General features: G+C 44.1%; 1 protein-coding gene and 1 long non-coding RNA gene across 3 annotated transcripts in view; both read left to right on the forward strand.

Moving 5' to 3' along the window:
• The window catches only part of fbxo38 (F-box protein 38), a 20,986-nt gene extending 8,666 nt beyond the window's left edge, over nucleotides 1-12,320 (forward strand). For both annotated transcript variants that reach the window (XM_020647776.3, XM_020647777.3), the window contains exons 8-21: nucleotides 391-521; nucleotides 2,103-2,273; nucleotides 2,384-2,526; nucleotides 2,642-2,858; nucleotides 2,977-3,168; nucleotides 3,295-3,450; nucleotides 5,887-6,675; nucleotides 8,864-8,964; nucleotides 9,681-9,783; nucleotides 10,486-10,652; nucleotides 10,854-10,999; nucleotides 11,255-11,358; nucleotides 11,445-11,558; nucleotides 11,650-12,320. In XM_020647776.3, coding sequence (XP_020503432.1) covers nucleotides 391-521; nucleotides 2,103-2,273; nucleotides 2,384-2,526; nucleotides 2,642-2,858; nucleotides 2,977-3,168; nucleotides 3,295-3,450; nucleotides 5,887-6,675; nucleotides 8,864-8,964; nucleotides 9,681-9,783; nucleotides 10,486-10,652; nucleotides 10,854-10,999; nucleotides 11,255-11,358; nucleotides 11,445-11,558; nucleotides 11,650-11,828 — 2,713 coding nt within the window. In that variant the 3' untranslated portion in view covers nucleotides 11,829-12,320. The remainder of the gene's footprint in view (nucleotides 1-390; nucleotides 522-2,102; nucleotides 2,274-2,383; nucleotides 2,527-2,641; nucleotides 2,859-2,976; nucleotides 3,169-3,294; nucleotides 3,451-5,886; nucleotides 6,676-8,863; nucleotides 8,965-9,680; nucleotides 9,784-10,485; nucleotides 10,653-10,853; nucleotides 11,000-11,254; nucleotides 11,359-11,444; nucleotides 11,559-11,649) is intronic.
• A 4,174-nt stretch (nucleotides 12,321-16,494) lies between these two features.
• LOC109994432 (uncharacterized) overlaps nucleotides 16,495-17,500 on the forward strand; it is a 7,471-nt gene continuing 6,465 nt past the window's right edge. Inside the window, exon 1 of the long non-coding RNA XR_010666838.1 lies at nucleotides 16,495-16,597. This is a non-coding gene — a long non-coding RNA (uncharacterized lncRNA). The remainder of the gene's footprint in view (nucleotides 16,598-17,500) is intronic.

The raw sequence follows: 17,500 nt of genomic DNA on the forward strand, positions 1-17,500 counted from the left end.
CTTTGTCTGTTTGTTGAATTTGTGAGTTGGGGATCAGGGCATTGCTTTAATATGTGGATCTATGTGTGGTTTTTCTATCAGTGATCAGAGAGTGTGTGTGTTCTAAATAAGCTCTGTGTTGCTGTGACTCTGACTCAATTAGGTGGTTCATAAACTTCATCCTTCTTTTTTTAATTTGGATCAGATGTGGATTAATGTGGATCTCTCTCTCTCTCTCTGCCTCACTCTCTCCCCCTCTCACTCTCTCTCTCTCTCTGTCTCACTCTCTCCCCCTCTCACTCTCTCGCTATCTCTCTCCCCCCCTCTCACTCCCCCCCCCCCCCCCCCCCCTCTCTCTCTCTCTCTCTCTCTCTCTCTCTCTCTCTCTCTCTCTCTCTCTCTGGTTGTCAGACTCCATGAGCTCAGGATTCAGCCCTCACTCACTAAAGACGGAGTCTTCTCAGCGCTCAAGATGGCCGAACTGGAGTTTCCTCAGTTTGAGACGCTTCATCTGGGATACGTGGACGAGTTCCTGCTGCAGTGTGAGTTTAATGTTATTTATCATTAAAACACATGAGGTTATTATCACCTGGGTTAGAGATCAGCAGACACTTTCTCTTCACAGACTCAGAAGAACTATCTCCTGGTTTCTTTTATCATCTTCTGACCGACTGTTAGAGTTTCCCTTTCTCAGTAAAGATTCAGGCAGAACAATGTCGGCAGGAAACGAACCAAAGAGGAAACTGAAACAACATTTTAGCTTCTCTTTCTTTGTTTTTTCAAAATGTCATCAGATATGATGTCAGAGGATGGTATGGACCTGCAGTCGTTTACAGGTTGGATAGGTATTTATTCCTGACGCAGTGTACGACTTAAGAAATGCAGCAGAGTGAGGACGAGGCTGCAGGGCATTCTGGGACATTTGGTCACTGCCAGCACTGATCCATGAGCAGGAGAACTCGGTCTTCACTGGCAGAATGGAGGAATTCCTTTCTTAGGTTTAGTGTTCAAAGAAGGCTCAAATATCTGGTTCCCTGGCTGTTGCTACAAGAAATGTTGTCCCTATTAAACCGAAGTGAGATCAGAGTCTTGGATTACAAAATGTCATCTCTGCTTTTTGCAGATGATGTGGTTCTGCCTCTTCAGGCTGACAGCGGGCACTGGGGCGGTGTGAAGCTGTCAGGATGAGAGTCAGCACCACTGAGTCGGAGGCAAGTTTCTCTGCAGGAATAAGATAGAATAATATATAGATAAACTTTACTGTCTGTCCCTACAACGACAGAAATTGTGTGGTGGAGGTGGGGAGAGGGGTCCTCTGGGTTCAGGGTGGCCTCCCTGCTAGAAGGAGTAGGGTTTTTAGTTTGGGTGCCTCAAGATGTGATCTCAGCTTTTTGCAGATGATGTGGTTCTGTTGGCGTCCTCAGACTGGGACCTCCAACAAGCTTTGAGACGATTTGAGTTCTAATCAGTTTGGATAAGAAGCAGCAACTCTGAGTCAATGGTTCTCTGCTGGAAACCAGTGGAGGAGGGAGTCTCTGCCTCGAGTGAAAGAAGTTGAAGTATCTCAGGGTTTTGTTACCGACGGAGGGTCAAATGGATCCTGAGATTGACATACGGGTCGCTGCAGCATCTGCAGTGATGCAAGTCTTGTACCAGACTATCTTGTTCCAGAAGGAGCTTAGCTTGAAGGCAAAGATTTCAATTTGCCAGTCGATCCGCAGTCCAACCCTCACCTGTGGTCATTAGCTTTGGGTAGTGATCGAGCAGCTGAAAGTTTCCTCTGCAGGGTGAGGAGCGCCGAGTTGAAACACTACTCTTCTTCACGTTGAATGTAGCCAGTTGAGGTTGTTCAACATGGGATCAGGATCCTCCTTAGGGCCTCTGTTTGGAGGTTTACCTGGGAGGTCTGACCACCAGGAGACCCAGATCTTGCTGTGGGACTCCTTGGGATCTCTCATCCTGCAGCCACAGAGAGCCAATAAGACGCTTCTGTTTGAGTAACCCTGCTGAGTCATGGAGTGATGTGATGAATCTTTATCGTGTCCCAAACTAGTTCAGCTTTTTTTTTGGTAGAAAAACTGTAGAAACTGATGTGAAGATGTTTTATGGTTCTGTGTCTGCAGGTAAGATGAGTCACTCTGAGCTCGTGAAGTACGGTCTGGCTGACGTCATTGAGAACCCGGGAATCATCACCGACATCGGCATCAAGGTGGTGAATGAGGTGTTCACAAATATCAAATACCTGCTCATCTACAACTGCCCTCACCTGCACAACCCTCACCACTGGATCACAGGTAGCACACCTGGCTTCAGTCACACGTGTCAGTGGACTGGATGGCGTGGTTATTGATCTTAATGTGTGTGTGAGTGTTGATTGACTGTTTGTTAACGTGTCTGTTCTCAGATCAGTCCAGGTGGAGCCGGCTGGTTGACCTCACTCTGGTTCGCTGTCATGCCATCAAACTGGAATCCTTCTCCCAGTTCATAGAGTCCCTGCCCAGTCTTGAGTTCATCTGTCTGGACCAGATGTTCAGGGAACCCCCCAAGGTACACACGAAGACGCACACACATACACATCTTCTGATCCATGCTGTTGGCACATTTGTTATTTGCGTGAGATGTGTATTAATGAAGGTTTTGTGTGCGTGTGTGTGTGTGTCAGGGCTGCGCCAGGGTGGGGCTGAGTGCAGGTACAGGTATCGGTGTGTCCTCAGCTCTGGTCAGCAACCAAAACTCAAACAACGACAATGACAACAACAACAACAACCATCATCACAATGAGGCCAACCTACCTCCTGCTGCTCCGCCTGTTGTCAACAACAATAACAACAACAACATCAACAATGTCAACAACAACAACCAGAGACAGCAGCAACATGGTGAGTAATGTTCACCTGGCAGCTCAGGGAGCTCGATTTAGTGCTCCACCAGTTAGTTGCAGTGAATAGCAGAAGCTCCGCCCCCCTTCGTTTCCTGACCGTTTGTGTGTTTGAGCAGCAGTAGAGGTGAACGGGATGGAGGAAGACGAGGAGGAGGAGGAGGTGATGCTGGAAGAGGAGAACATGGAGGTGGAGCCTCAGAGGGAGCGGAAAGGAGCAAAACAGGAGGAGGTACAAGAAGCAGCTGACGAGTCTCCAGGTCCAAGTCGCCCAGCTGACACGGCAAAACCTCCAGACGAGGAGCAAGCAGGTCCACACACACACACACACACACACACACACACACACACACACACACACACACACACACACACCACACATATGATTCGATTAAAAAAAACCTGCATTTTCTGATTAGTGAAAATCTCTCCTGCAGGTCCAAGCGGTTTAGTCAAGCAGAACAGACCCCCTCATGACTCCACCCCTAAAGCCCCCCTCGCCATCTCGGACTCAGACAGTGAGGAGGAGGAGGGCCTAATGTCTCGGCTGATGCCAGCTTCAAGTTTGCAGCAGCAGACATCCCGTACAGAAGGTGTGAGACAGAATCAAAGGGGCTGAGGATGAATTCCTCACACACACACACACACACACACACACACAGTTGCAGCATCTATGTTTAAAGGCTTTATATGTGATTTTTCACACTTAAATGTAATAGAAATCAAGTATATCCTCTGAAAATAACTCTGTGAGTCATGACTGTCTACAATGGGTGTAACACCCGAGTCCCACTGTCTGTGATGTTTTCAGAGTTTTCAGAGTCCTATCTTCAGTTTGTTTACATCGCCCGGACGGCCGGCTGACTCCTCCCCTCGTGTATAAAAGTTGTTTAATTGAGGGACTAGAGAAAAGAAGAATAACATACTGTACTCACTGCTTAACTGTGTTTCTAGATCACGCTCATTTCAGGTAAATTTACATGCAGTGTGAAGATACGAGCATAATAAAGATCGCTAGCATTAGCATGCTAACACAACAATGCAGCACGAGTTGTTTTGGTTTCATGCTGGTGCTCAAGGGCGACATCTGCTGGATCAAAAAATCACAAAGCCTTTTAACTGATGAACCTCTCGGTTGTTCTACTCACTCGTAGATTAAAATGCCATCTTCACAGGATGAAACATTTTCATTAAATCAAATGTATGATTCATGTGTATGAATACGAGAGGAGGGTGAGCAGCTATTTTCTAAATGTGACAACTTCACCTTTGGTTATTTAGATGTTATCTATTCCAACCTTTGAATAATTAATGAATCAATATTTCAACCTGTTATTGAACCACTACTTTCCGGTCTAACAGATTAGTGTGGTTTAAAATTCAAAACTGCGCTGTTTTGATGTCCTTAAAGATGTTAACAGCTGAAACATTAAGTTGTAAAAACCTATCATAAAGATGAATAATTATCCATATGAGTGTTTGAAGTGAACAGTGTTCAAGAAGCAGAGTGGCATTTTCTGGCACAACTTCACCCACTACCAAGGAGTGAAAGGCTTGAAGAGGTCAAAAAGCTCCAGCAGCACTATGTAGTATGAAGATCAAGTTTATTAACAAATTGCAAAGACAAGCGGCAACCACCTCCAATGTTGAAAAATGAAGCCTATGAGGAAGTGCAATATCCTGCAGTTTGTCAAGAGTCTGCTTGAGGCTGGCTGCAGGAACACAGGAAGTCACATACACATGACAGGCAAAAAATATGTTTTTACATCATAAATAAACAGCCTGGTACACAAAACAAAATAGGTCTGATTAATTATTGTCATCATGAACACACACTGTACAGGGCGTGAATTTTATTAAAATGGCTTTGTTTTGATTTTATGAATGATACATGTTATCCATAGTTAGACACGTAGCTGACCTGATTGACAGGTGTGCGTGATGTAACAGTTTATCAGGAGGCTTAAAACCCGCCTCAGCTCCAGCTCTCAGCATGTTGTTAGGTTTACTGAAAGTTAGACTGAGACAGGATTTCCAACATGGAGACTGCTGCTGATGAGCCTCCAGAGCCCCCTGCAGGAACAGATTAATATTGACAGTCTATGGTTGATTCCAACCTATTGACCCTTCACCTCCCATCAATACTCATTGGTCTAACCAACAAATCTAACCAGCCCACTTTTACAGGCACCTCATTGGCTGATATGTATACGTGGATGTATATCCAACACATTTAAATTATGTCTGCAATGTGTTTCTTGATGACCCTGATGAAGGCCACAAGCCAAAACGCGTTGGTCAAATTTATTAATAAAGTTGATCTTCATACTACAAGTGTCGCAATCGCTGGAGCTTTTTGACCTGACCGAGTCGACAGTGCTTAACAAACTTATATAGTGGATTGTGACACAATGCCAGTGAAGAGTGGGGCTGTCAGTGTTGAAGTTTTGATTGAGATGTGGTTAAGGTCATGAATTAAAGCAATTTTGCAACAGCTTTTTTAAATCGCGTTATTTTGCCCCCTTCGACGCACCATAATAAAGCCACCGCAGCATGTTCCTGCAGCCGCAGTGTTGGAAAGTTACACTGCTGCTTTCCTTCAAATAACTTTAAAACCATGTGAAAAAACTCAGAGGTATTTATCCATAAATAACGGGAAGTAAACTACCCTACGCTTGAGACTGAACAAAATACAAAATAAAAAAATGTTTTCAAATGCAAAATTATGGAATTCAAGCACCCAAATAAAAATACGATTAATCGGGTACAACTGTTGAAATTCAGGTTTTAATCACTCAAGTTAATCATTTCACAGCGATGATTAATGAGGTACAAGATAGAAATGATTTCCGATAAACATAACAGACGACCATTTTACTTCTTTAATACAGTTTAATAACCGATTATAAAGCCGTCAAAAAACACGGTTACACACAGTGTGAAAGATGCTTTCTTTGTAGTCCATCCTAGCTAGATTGTAGTTTTTACAATGAGCATGAGTGTGACATGTCAATGTGTGCGTGTTACAGGTAAAGGAAAAACCCCTCTGCGGCGGAGCGCCACTGTTTCAGCACCTGTGGCAGATTCTGCAACTGCTGGAGTCTCTGCAACTGCCGGGGCTTCAGTACCTACGGGGGTCTTGGCACCTAAAGGGGACTCTGCACCTGCAGGGGTCTCAGTACCTGCAACAGTCTCAGTGTCTGCAAGGGTCTCGGTACCTGCAGGGCTTTCAGTACCTGTGGGTGTCTCGGGGGCCCAATTGGGGGACAAGGTCAGGGCTCAGGTGTGTGGAGGCAGCTGTGAGAAGAGCTGTCAGGTCAGCAGTGAGCAGATCAAAGCTGACATGAAGGCTGCAGCTGAGACCAGCAGGAGGACCAGCAGTAAAGGGGTCAGTACGGAACTTGGGGAGACCCCCTCCCGACCTGGGGCTGACTCAGGACCAGCTCGGGGCACTGGGAGTACTGGGACAGCAGTTAGGACTGGGGTGCGACCAGTATATGGGTCTGTGGGCAGGACGGGACCTGGTATGGTGGGGGGGAACGCCCACAGAGGAACCACAACCACAGACCGGTCCACAGGAACCAGGACTTCTGAGGGCCTAGACGGCCCACCTGTTGCTGAGGAGGGGCAGAGATCAGCTCCTACTGCTGCTGATAGTCCTGTACCCAGAGGAGCTCCCAGGAGACCAGGTGATAGGCCACCTACTGCTGGATCAGGAGTACTGCAAGGTCCAGACAGTGACCGGGACTTTGTTCCCAGAAGACCTCTGACTAGATCCTGCAGCAGAATGTCGTCTGTGTGCCTTCTACCAGAGACAGGTGAGACCAACAAACCCAGGTGACATCTGAGCATGTTAGCTGTCTCGTGTTAGCGTACTCGTGTTAGCTTACTCGTGTTAGCTCACTTGTGTTAATTCACTCGTGTTAGCTCACTTGTGTTAGCTTACTCGTGTTAGCTCACTTGTGTTAATTCACTCGTGTTAGCTCACTTGTGTTAACTCACTCATGTTAGCTTACTCGTGTTAGCTCGCACATGTTAGCTTCTTGTGTTAGCTCACCCGTGTTAGCTCACCCGTGTTAGCTCACTTGTGTTAGCTCACTCATGTTATAGCTTCTTGTGTTAGCTCACCCGTGTTAGCTCACCCGTGTTAGCTCACCCGTGTTAGCTCACTTGTGTTAGCTCACTTGTGTTAGCTTCTTGTGTTAGCTCACTTGTGTTAGCTCACCCGTGTTAGCTCACTTGTGTTAGCTCACTCATGTAAGCTTCTTGTGTTAGCTCACCTGTGTTAGCTCACTTGTGTTAGCTCAGTTGTGTTAGCTCACTTGTGTTAGCTCACTCATGTAAGCTTCTTGTGTTAGCTCACCCGTGTTAGCTCACTTGTGTTAGCTCACTTGTGTTAGCTCAGACGTGTTAGCTCACTTGTGTTAGCGCAGACGTGTTAGCTCACTTGTGTTAGCTCAGACGTGTTAGCTCACTTGTGTTAGCTCAGACGTGTTAGCTCACTCATGTTAGCTTCTTGTGTTAGCTCACTTGTGTTAGCTCACTTGTGTTAGCTCACTTGTGTTAGGTCAGACGTGTTAGCTCACTTGTTATCTACCTCTACAGATTGAATATAGATCTATGAAAGATATCGGCAGAAATATATCGGTATAATATATATATATATATATATTAATATGATAATATAAATATATTGCCCCAAAAATTCCATATCGGTCGGGCCCTAACTATAATCACTCCACAATGTGAGAAACATATTTGGTGGCATATTTTTTTATGCATCTTATCATTTCATTCTGATGTTCATAAGATGTTTACTTTTTGAAAACCCCAAAAAATGTAAAACACATGTAAAATACACTGATTAGCATTTCCAAGACTAGATGAGGGTATTAACTTTAATTACCGTCTGTACGATTCTACTATTTTCGTCTTAGTTAGAGGTGTGTCAGTTTGTGCAGGGAATAACGCCGAACTTCAACATGAACAGAGCATCTCCCATGATGAACAACAAAAGGTGTTACACCTGTTCAGTAAGTCAGTATCTGACTTTATATCTCACTCCACACACTGAGGTTTTTAACATACCTGTGTGGCGTACCCTCCACATGAAGTGTGTATAGGGAGTCATTTGAGAAAGGCCCCTTATGTTAATAGTCTCATGGTAACACACTCACTCTAGCAATTCTAAAAAAAATTACATATTCTTGTGGTCTTGTGTTCTCTTGATGGTACAGGTTCTTCATGGAAGTGAACTATTGTCAACAGTCTTGTGTTCAGTGTTTTGTGTTAGCGGCCTGATGTTACGGCTCTCTGGTAAAGAGCCAGGTGTCAGCGGCCAGGTAAATGGTGAATGGACTTGAGCTTATATAGCGCATTTCTAATCTTCTGAAACTGCTAGAGTTTCTAATCTTCTCACTACTCAAAGCGCTTTTATACACCTACACATTCACACACTGATGGTAGTGATAATCTCTATGTAGTATCATCTATCAGGAGTAATTATTCCCATTCATACACCGCCACTAAAGCAGCGGGAGCAATTCAGGGTTAGGTGTCTTGCCCAAGGACACATCGGACATGTTCCCAGCGGGGGATCGAACCCTCGACCTTCTGGTTTAATGACGACGACTCTACCGACTGAGCCACAGCCGCCAGATGTTAGTGCCCTCTTGTTAGCGGCCTGGAGTTACGACTTTCTGGTAAACAGCCAGATGTTAGCGCTCTCTTGTTAGCGGCCTGGAGTTACGACTTTCTGGTAAACAGCCAGATGTTAGCGCTCTCTTGTTAGCGGCCCGTTGTTAGGGTTGGGCTGAAAAAAAAGTTTGAGATAACTATTCACATGTGGTTTCTCTTTATGTGAAACCTTTTTTTAAGTTGTCACGTGACTGATGATGTCATTGAATGCGTCCTGCTCCGTTTACTCTTGTGTGCAGAAGTTAAATAGGAAACACTTTCTTGTTTTTTAATAGTTTAAATAGTTGTTTTTCTCTTCATGTTGTGTAGATCTGAGCAGGTCCAAGCCTCGAGTGTCGGTGAGGAGGAAACGAATGTCTGACAAATCAACGAGCACGTCAGACCCTGTAACCGAGGACGACCACGTACAGGTAAACTCTGCAATCATCATTACAGTCTGATGTGTCTGTTTGTATCGTCGGCTGTTAAAAGAAATCTCTTAAAGACCTGCTCTCAGCTCCCCGAGCAGACAGGCTGCAGTATAGATCAAAGACTCCGTCCCCTCCATATTAACAGATGGGACACGGGAGAAACTTTACAATCAAAATACATTTTTTTTCAAACATCCTTCTGATATGATAGTTATCACACTGATTTGTTTTCAAGGCATTGTTTCTCAGAGAAATTAATTTGTCATATAAAAGCGGTAAAACAACATGATTGACAGCTCTGTTGACAAATGAGGCTCCTCCGCTGAGATAGATCATCAGATTAGAGAAGAAAGAAACGAGAAGAGTCATTGTACTTTCCCTAACTCTGAGTGTATGCTTCAGACTGACATAAGAATCTGTTCTGTGAGCACTTTGAAGTTTCTTTGGTAAGTTTAATTGTGTTTTGTTCAGTTAAGAGTGGCATGGAATCAAAACCCCTGGCATCGGTCTCTCCTGCGCCACCCTGGCTCTAAACGATCACAAGGGTATTATGGCTTAAGTGCAACAGGGTGAGGTGGAGACTGTTGTCCATCTTTCAGAGTTTCAGAGAGAAGTTTTAGTAGACTGATGTCAGGATGTGTTGTGTGCTGATTGTGTACTTTGTGTGAATCTATGACACTCTAAATGTTTTTTTGTTTTTTTTTCCTGTGCTGCAGGTTCTGTCTCTGAAGAGTAAGAACCTGGTGGGCATCACTCTGACTAACTGTGGGATCACTGACCTGGTCCTCAGAGACTGCCCCAAGATGATGTTCATCCACGGTAACACCTCTTCTTCTGTGTGTGTGTCCGATGTGTCCTTGGGCAAGACACTTAACCTTGCTCTGCTCCCGCTGCTTTGTCGGCGGTGTATGAATGGATTAGTTACTTCTGATGGATGATACTACTCAGCAGCCTCTACCATCAGTGTGAATGTGTAGGTGTGACCTGCGGTGTGAAAGAGCCTTGAGTAGTCTGAAGACTAGAAAATAAATATACAAGCTCAAGTCCATTTCCTGTTTACAGCTGGATTCAGCTCAGTATGTCAGTAAACAAGCACCGGGGAGAGCGGTGTATTGATGGAAGTATGTCTGACTCCACTACTGCAGGTGGTGATACGTCCTGTTCAGCTTGTTACGATTGGACCGTCTGTTAACTTTTAAGAAGTGCAGAAGTGGTTGTATTGTACATATTCTACACTATGAGACGCACGTGAAGGAGATCCCTCGTGCTTAAGGTGATACTCCAAGGGGAATCTCAGTGCAGGAACTGTGGTGCATGTGCAGGAAGTAAATTAAGGTGTATACATGCAAGATTACATCGACACCAAACGGCATTATTTAGGTGTGTTAGTGAGAAATTCAACCTAGAACGATTTCAGTCAGACTAACTTGTTGACAACATGTTGTTCAACATAATGTACTCTGTCATCCAGCTTTGAGCTGAGATAAGACCAGTTTAAGTTTACATCGTGTGTGTGTGTAGCCACCAGGTGTCGTGTGTTGAAGCAGCTGAAAGTAGAGAGCGCCCCCATCGTGAACCGGTTCGACTACGCTCAGTGTAAGAAGCTGGACATGGAGCAGGTCCTGGATCAGATCCTCAGGATGCCTCCTGAGAGGAACCGCATCATCTACATGCGCCCAATGCACCAGGTGGGTCACCTGTGAGCTCATCTGTTGCCACGGAAACCGATGTGGATGGAAATCTGCTTTTCTTTGATTGTGAAAATGCAACAGGAAGTCCAGTTTATGTTTGTTTTCAGTCCAAACTTTGTTTTATTATCATGATCTCTGAGTAATGTTTAACATGTTTACACTTACCTCTCTCTCGCTCTTTCTCTCTCGCTTGCTCAGGTGGACTCGGTCGCCCTGGAGCGTCAGTTGTTTCAGGGTCCATATCCGTACCACATAGCTTTAGTCCATGAGTTCAGTAACCCTCCAAACATCCGAAACAAGGTTCGAATCCGCAGCTGGATGGACACAATCGCCAACATCAGCCAGTGAGTGACATCCCACAGTGTGCCGTTACCATGGTGATAGCTGGTGTGGTGGTGGTTGGACAGTTGTTGATGTGTCAGAATTCAAATATGTGTGAGGGTAACAGATGTAGCCTGTTTACTCTGATCGAATACTTATCATGATTATTATCACATGTTTCAACATTAATGACAGAGATGCTCGGCTGTAAACGGTCCACTGTGATCTGCTCTCTGATTGGTCAAAGGTGATCAATAATCACACCTGTCTGTCCGCAGAGAGTTGATAAAGTACGAGTTTTTCCCAGAAGCCACCAGGACCGAGGAGGACGTCAAAAAGTTTCCCAGATATCCCTGGGGCAGAGACATCTACACACTGGAGGGTAACAGTCACAAATCGATACACAATAACACACATTACTAAATTACAGTCAAACACTCTGTAATAACTGTTGTTTATATGGTTCAGGGGTGGTGGACGGCGCCCCCTACAGCATGGTCACAGACTTCCCCTGGCTGAGGACTCTGAGAGCCGCTGAGCCCAACAGCTATGCCCGCTACGACTTTGAGGACGATGAAAGCAGTGAGTGCAGTCCAGACAACAGTCAATAAAACAATCGTCACATCATTCAACATCCATCAATCAATACTTCATAAATGATGTTTTTCCTCAGCCACCATCTACGCCCCGCGGCGTAAAGGTCAGCTGTCGGCTGATATCTGCATGGAGACGATCGGGGAAGAGATCTCAGAGCGCCGACAGAGCAAGAGAGGAGTGTTTCAGAGGGTGGTGGTGCTCTTCCTCCATCACTGTGACACACCTGGAGAACCTGTGGACGACGACTACATATAGAAATCAATCAATGGCGACATAAATATATTTTTATTTATATAAGAAAGTCCTCAGTGTGACACATGTAGTCTGAACCACTCTCTCTCTCTGGAGTCGCCTCAGACGAGTTCATCAGGCTGCCTGTGGATCCGGTCGACTCTGAGATCTGAGGGGACGCGTCAAGGTTACTGAACACTCGGACAAACATCAGGACACACGTTTGATTCTGATTCTTTTTGTTTACACAAAGTCTGATGTAGAGCTGCAGGACTACGTCAGACCCGTCTGTCTTCTTCTGAGCCGGCTTGTTTCCTCCGAAGTGTCCGGTTCCTCCTGCAGATTGTTGTGTTTAATCTGATCTGAGATCAGGATGTTTCTGCGGATCATCAGAAACGGATTCATAAAAACAGTTCATGTCTGTATGCAGATGTGACGGATGATTCAATCCGTCGTGTTAATATGTTTATAAAGAATCAGATTATTTCACAAACTGAAAATAAAAAGAGAAATCAAGTCTGTCGTCTTTTCTTCCTCTGATCAGGACTGAGCACAATGTTCTGCTTCCTGTGTGTTCCTGTTCTGTAAGGACCCTTGTACTTGTATATTTATTTTCTAGTCTTCTGACTACTCAAAGCGCTTTTCAGGGATTAAAGTTCTCCGTTGCTACGACGGATTTCCATCAGTTTCACAATTGTAATATTTTTATTCAGCGTCAATCAGACAAAAAAGAAGTCGAGCAGACTGGGGGTTAGTGACAGACCTTCACATGCAGTTATCTGAATCCTCTGACACGAGTGTACTTTGCGTTTGTGTGGCATTCACTATTTGTCAAAATATCTTTGTGCCCTGGGAATTCACAAGGTATCCCGCTACATGTATTTAAATAAAGAAAATTAAAACAATTTCGGTTAGGTTAGATCCAGATGTAGGAGTGACAACAAAACGAGGGACACATTAATGCATTTAATCAAATAATTACATAATTAATATTCTTTAAAAGGTCAATTTTTCCAGAGTAACTATTTTTGCTTTGTTGTTACTACTTTAGGCTGCTAAACGTTAAGAAGAACAGAGTTGGCTTATTCCACTGTCCTAATTAGTATCAAAACAAGGTCCCCGTTTCTTATAATCTAATCTCAAAATGGTCCAAAAAGCTTAATTTGGATGTTAAAATAGCACATTTTTTCTGCTCTCAGATGTTCACTTTCTAAACAAAAGGAAAATAAAAGTACAATATAGTAACAGCAATTCTCAGGTGAGGGGGCGGAGCTTTAGATCAGTGACAGGTCATCAGCATAACTGTCAGAGCAAGAAGAAGATAATTATGAATACTTTATATCATAGGGAGGTAAAGCCTTCAGTTATGGGGCTCCTCTCCTCTGGAACCTCCTTCCAGCCGGGGTCCGGGAGGCAGACACAGTCTGTATTTTTAAGAATAGACTTAAAAACTTTCCTTTTTGATAAATCTTATAGTTAGTGCTGGTGTAGACCAGCTCTTAGTTATGCTGCTATAGGCTTAGACTACCGGGGGAACTGGCACCTTGAGCTCCTCTCTCTCTCTCTCTCTCTCTCTCTCTCGCTCTCTCTCTCTCTCTCTCGCTCTCTGTGCATATACAGTACATCATATTACTGCATGTACCTATCTGTAAATCTCAGTCACTAACCACCTACTTTCCTGAGAGCTCTTGAGCTCTCTTAGGCTCCTCAAGATCGTTGGTTGACGGCCTGCCAGAACAACCCCCCCCCCACCGGATCTTTGGTTGACGGCCTGCCAGAACAACCCCCTCCCCCTCCCCACCGGATTGTTGATGGACGGTTTGCCTCCCCCAACCCCCTTGCTCCCTATCCCTCTTCCTGCATCTTATCCCATCTCTCCCCCTATCCCTTTCCAACCCGTCTAGGCCTGTGAAGACTGTTTCGTCATGAGCCGGGGATCCAGCCTGAAGATTTCTGCCTTTTAATAAGGCAGTTTTTTCTTACCACTGTAACTTTTGCTGCTTTGCTAAAGTGCTCATGATGGATGGGCCGGGTCTTTGTAACATAGCAATAAGTAAGGTCTTTTACCTGCTTTTTGTAACATAACAATGAGTAAGGTCTTTTACCTGCTTTTTGTAACATAACAATGAGTAAGGTCTTTTACCTGCTTTTTGTAACATAACAATGAGTAAGGTCTTTTACCTGCTTTTTGTAACATAACAATAAGTAAGGTCTTTTACCTGCTTTTTGTAACATAACAATGAGTAAGGTCTTTTTACCTGCTCTTTTGTAATGTTAACAGACAAAGAGTAAGGTATTTTACCTGCTTTTTGTAAAGTGTCTCGAGATAACACTTGTTATGAGTTGACACTATACAAATAAAAATTGATTGATTGATTGATTGATTGATTGATATCAGCAATCGTGACGAGATCTGTGATTGGTTTTCTGATCAATTGCTCATCAGCTGATTAGTTTAAATCCGAGGATCTCTGAATGTTTTAGAGGATTTTATCCTTGAATGATTAAAACTGCTGAAATGACCCGACACTCTAAACAGAGATGAAGAAGAGCAGACACACCTGAACGCTGTTTACACCTGGATCCACTCAGAACTGTTCTTCCTGCTGTGACAGGTTAAAGACACACACACACACACACACACACAGTAACCAGAGTGTGTCTCCTGGTGGACTTCCTGACGCTGAACAGACTCAGTCTGCTCCTCTCTGACCTCGTCCTCTTCACACTGAGTTCTTGAAGTTTTCATGTTCGTCCTCTATAACCTGTGTCAATAAAGTTTTCCCATTTCCTAATAGATGATTGACATTATATATCAGACTCAATGTGTCGACTGTACTAAAGAGCGGTCTAAGGTCAGTGATTGATTCTTCAGTTTTCACAGAACAAACAGGATTCAGGAGAAATGAAATGAGGCGGGCGAGTGTTGAACCGGGTCAAAAAGTTATGTAATGAAATCAGGTGCCACTGATTCAATGCTACAGTTTTTTAACATTTCCTGCTATGAACAGTCTTTAAACTTTGATGACAGAATCAGGAGAGTTTGGATTTATTTCTCTGAAACTGCTGGAGGAAGATTCAGACTTTTCTCCTTATGAGGGAAACACTGAGAGGCTAGTTTGTGTGTGTGTGTGTGTGTGTGTGTGTGTGTGTGTGTGTGTGTGTGTGTGTGTGTGTGTGTGTGTGTGTGTGTGTGTGTGTGTGTGTGTGTGTGTGTGTGTGTCCGTCCATGCTTGGTTAACATCACTAATAGTCAGTTCTTCTCTGCTGCTGTAAACACTGAACCATCTTCAGACATTCAAACATTCAAACATTACCTTATTAAGACACAGAGCAGACACTGTGTGTGTGTGTGTGTGTGTGTGTGTGTGTGTGTGTGTGTGTGTGTGTGTGTTGGGGGGCGGTCTACCTGCCCCCCGGTCACTTCTACACTCACACACTCACACATCTTGCCGGCTCGTCAGCTTTAGCAGTAACATCCAGAAATGTTGAATGAGTTTCATTCTTGCTTCAGGCTGATGTTGGTCTGAAGAAAGAAAAATGTTAAATGTGCTCATTTATATAAATTGAGGAAAACTAAATTGATGCTCTCTTGTTTTTGTTTTATATTTTTAAAGGAGAAACATGTCAATGGAATTGAATAACTGCAGAAAGGTCCGGGGAAAGGTCAGCTCCCAATGAGCAACTCTATTAATGTTTCAATCCAAAGGATCCTTTACAGGTGAATGTGGCAGGAGTCCAGCAGTCTTTCCTAAAGTTTGGCAAACACTAACAATCATTATCGCCTGTTCAACAGACAGAACAGGGACAATGTGAATTCAAAAATGTTTTTTGTGAAAAAGACGATAGCTTAAGGGGGATCTCCGAAGGGGAGTGTGGCCTGAACATGAAGCCTGAAGAAAATCCTTTGGATTGAAATGTTGCCCTTAATAAAGTTGCTCATTGGGAGCTGAACAGTGTGCGGACCTTTCGCCTTTTTCTGCAGTTTATACATTTTTTGTCCTGCACCTATATGCAATTTGCTTGGATGTGCGCACACCAGTCTTTTTTCTCTTTTGGAATTGAATATCTTAGAGCAGAGCCTCACGAGGACACTAGAAATTGTCAGTTGTCTCAGTTTTTCATACTTCAGCTTGCTTCTTGCTTTATTGTTAGTCCCACCCACCTTTCTTCCTCCCCCTCTCTCTCTTCTGTCTCTCTCCCATTCCCTCTCTCTCTGTACGCTCCCTCTGTTTCTACCTCTTCGTCTCCCCCCCGTAGTATAATAGTTTCCACATGCTTTTTGAGTATTTCACAGCATTCAGTCGTCTCCTGATGAGAAAAATACCAAATTTAGAAGAAATATGAAAATTTGCAAAGTTTTTCCGCTCACATACTCTCTTTTTTTCTTTCCTTTTCTGTTCTCACTCTTTCTTCTCCTTTCTCCTTTTTTCCCTCCCTTCTCCCCCTTTCCTCTTCTTTCCCCTCCTCCCTTGACCTCCCCTTCTCCTTCCCTCCCTCTCTCCTCTCCCTCCATCTTTTCTCAGACTCTGCAGGTCCACTCCACTCCTCTGACGTCAGCGTATCACTCATGTCAGGGGGGATGCTCCATGATGTAAGCCCCACCCCCCACTGACCATAAAAGGTTACGGAGGAATGTACAGCCTGAGAGTCCTTCGGCTTCATAAGAAACACAGTCTGAGGAGATATCCTGAACCTTTATTTAAACCTCAGACGCTCCTCATCCCTGATACAGACACCACATCAGAGCAGCAGAGACCTCGTGAGACCAGCAGAGACCAGGACGTGTCCCGGTGAGTGTCAGAGTTTTATGTTACATTTTTTTGTTGTGTGGCTGCAGTCTCAAGCTTTCTGTGGTTATTTTTGTTAATTAAAATGTTGGTTTTTTTCAGTGATGATGTCACGATTTATTTCTGTTTGAAACACTTATGAAGTTTTACTCCAGTTAATCACAGAAAGTCTCACTCACCCTGATAGAGAAACACACATCTTCATGTGTGAACTGATCAACACACACACAAACAGAGAGAGAGAGAGACATGCTGTTTTCACACATGCACAAAACTCCTCAAGACTTTCTGAAGTTTTCAGAGTGAGCTGCTTCTTTATATATGTGATGCATGTGTGAAAGCAAACGGACACAAGCCCGCCATTTTCCTGCAAGTCCCTTATCAAAATTTCTGCATGAAGTTGAGCTGTCTCATGCGGCTCATGTTCCCTGTAAGTGGGGAACAATCCAACACTCCTGTAAATTCTTCCTCACAATGATAGAAAGAGCTGACATTGAAAGGATCAAAATGTGACATCGCTATGAATGCTTGACCGCCACAGGTCACCTCCTGGTTAAAACCCCAAAGTCTGAACGAGGGTGAGGCCCCACTCTCACGGGATAATGACATTTAGATCTTGCCTCTGATACGATCTTTGTGCACATAATGAAGCGGCGTCATGCTCTTTTCTATTCCCCAGTATTTGAGAATATGTGGAACACCCTGAAACGTTGATGTAAAGACTGTCATCAGAGAGTCAGACTCCACTGCACCGTCTTTGCCTCCTGAGAGAAAACTTCCCGCCAAGAGGGGACATGTGTGAATTAGGGGCAGCAATCATTTTTCATGACAAACAGATGAAAATTACACGCAGATACATACACGCATACACACACTGCGATGCTTTTAGAGAGTTTAACTCTACAA

Source organism: Labrus bergylta, chromosome 9 (genome assembly GCF_963930695.1).
Source record: "Labrus bergylta chromosome 9, fLabBer1.1, whole genome shotgun sequence".
NCBI classification, from domain to species: Eukaryota; Metazoa; Chordata; class Actinopteri; order Labriformes; family Labridae; genus Labrus; species Labrus bergylta.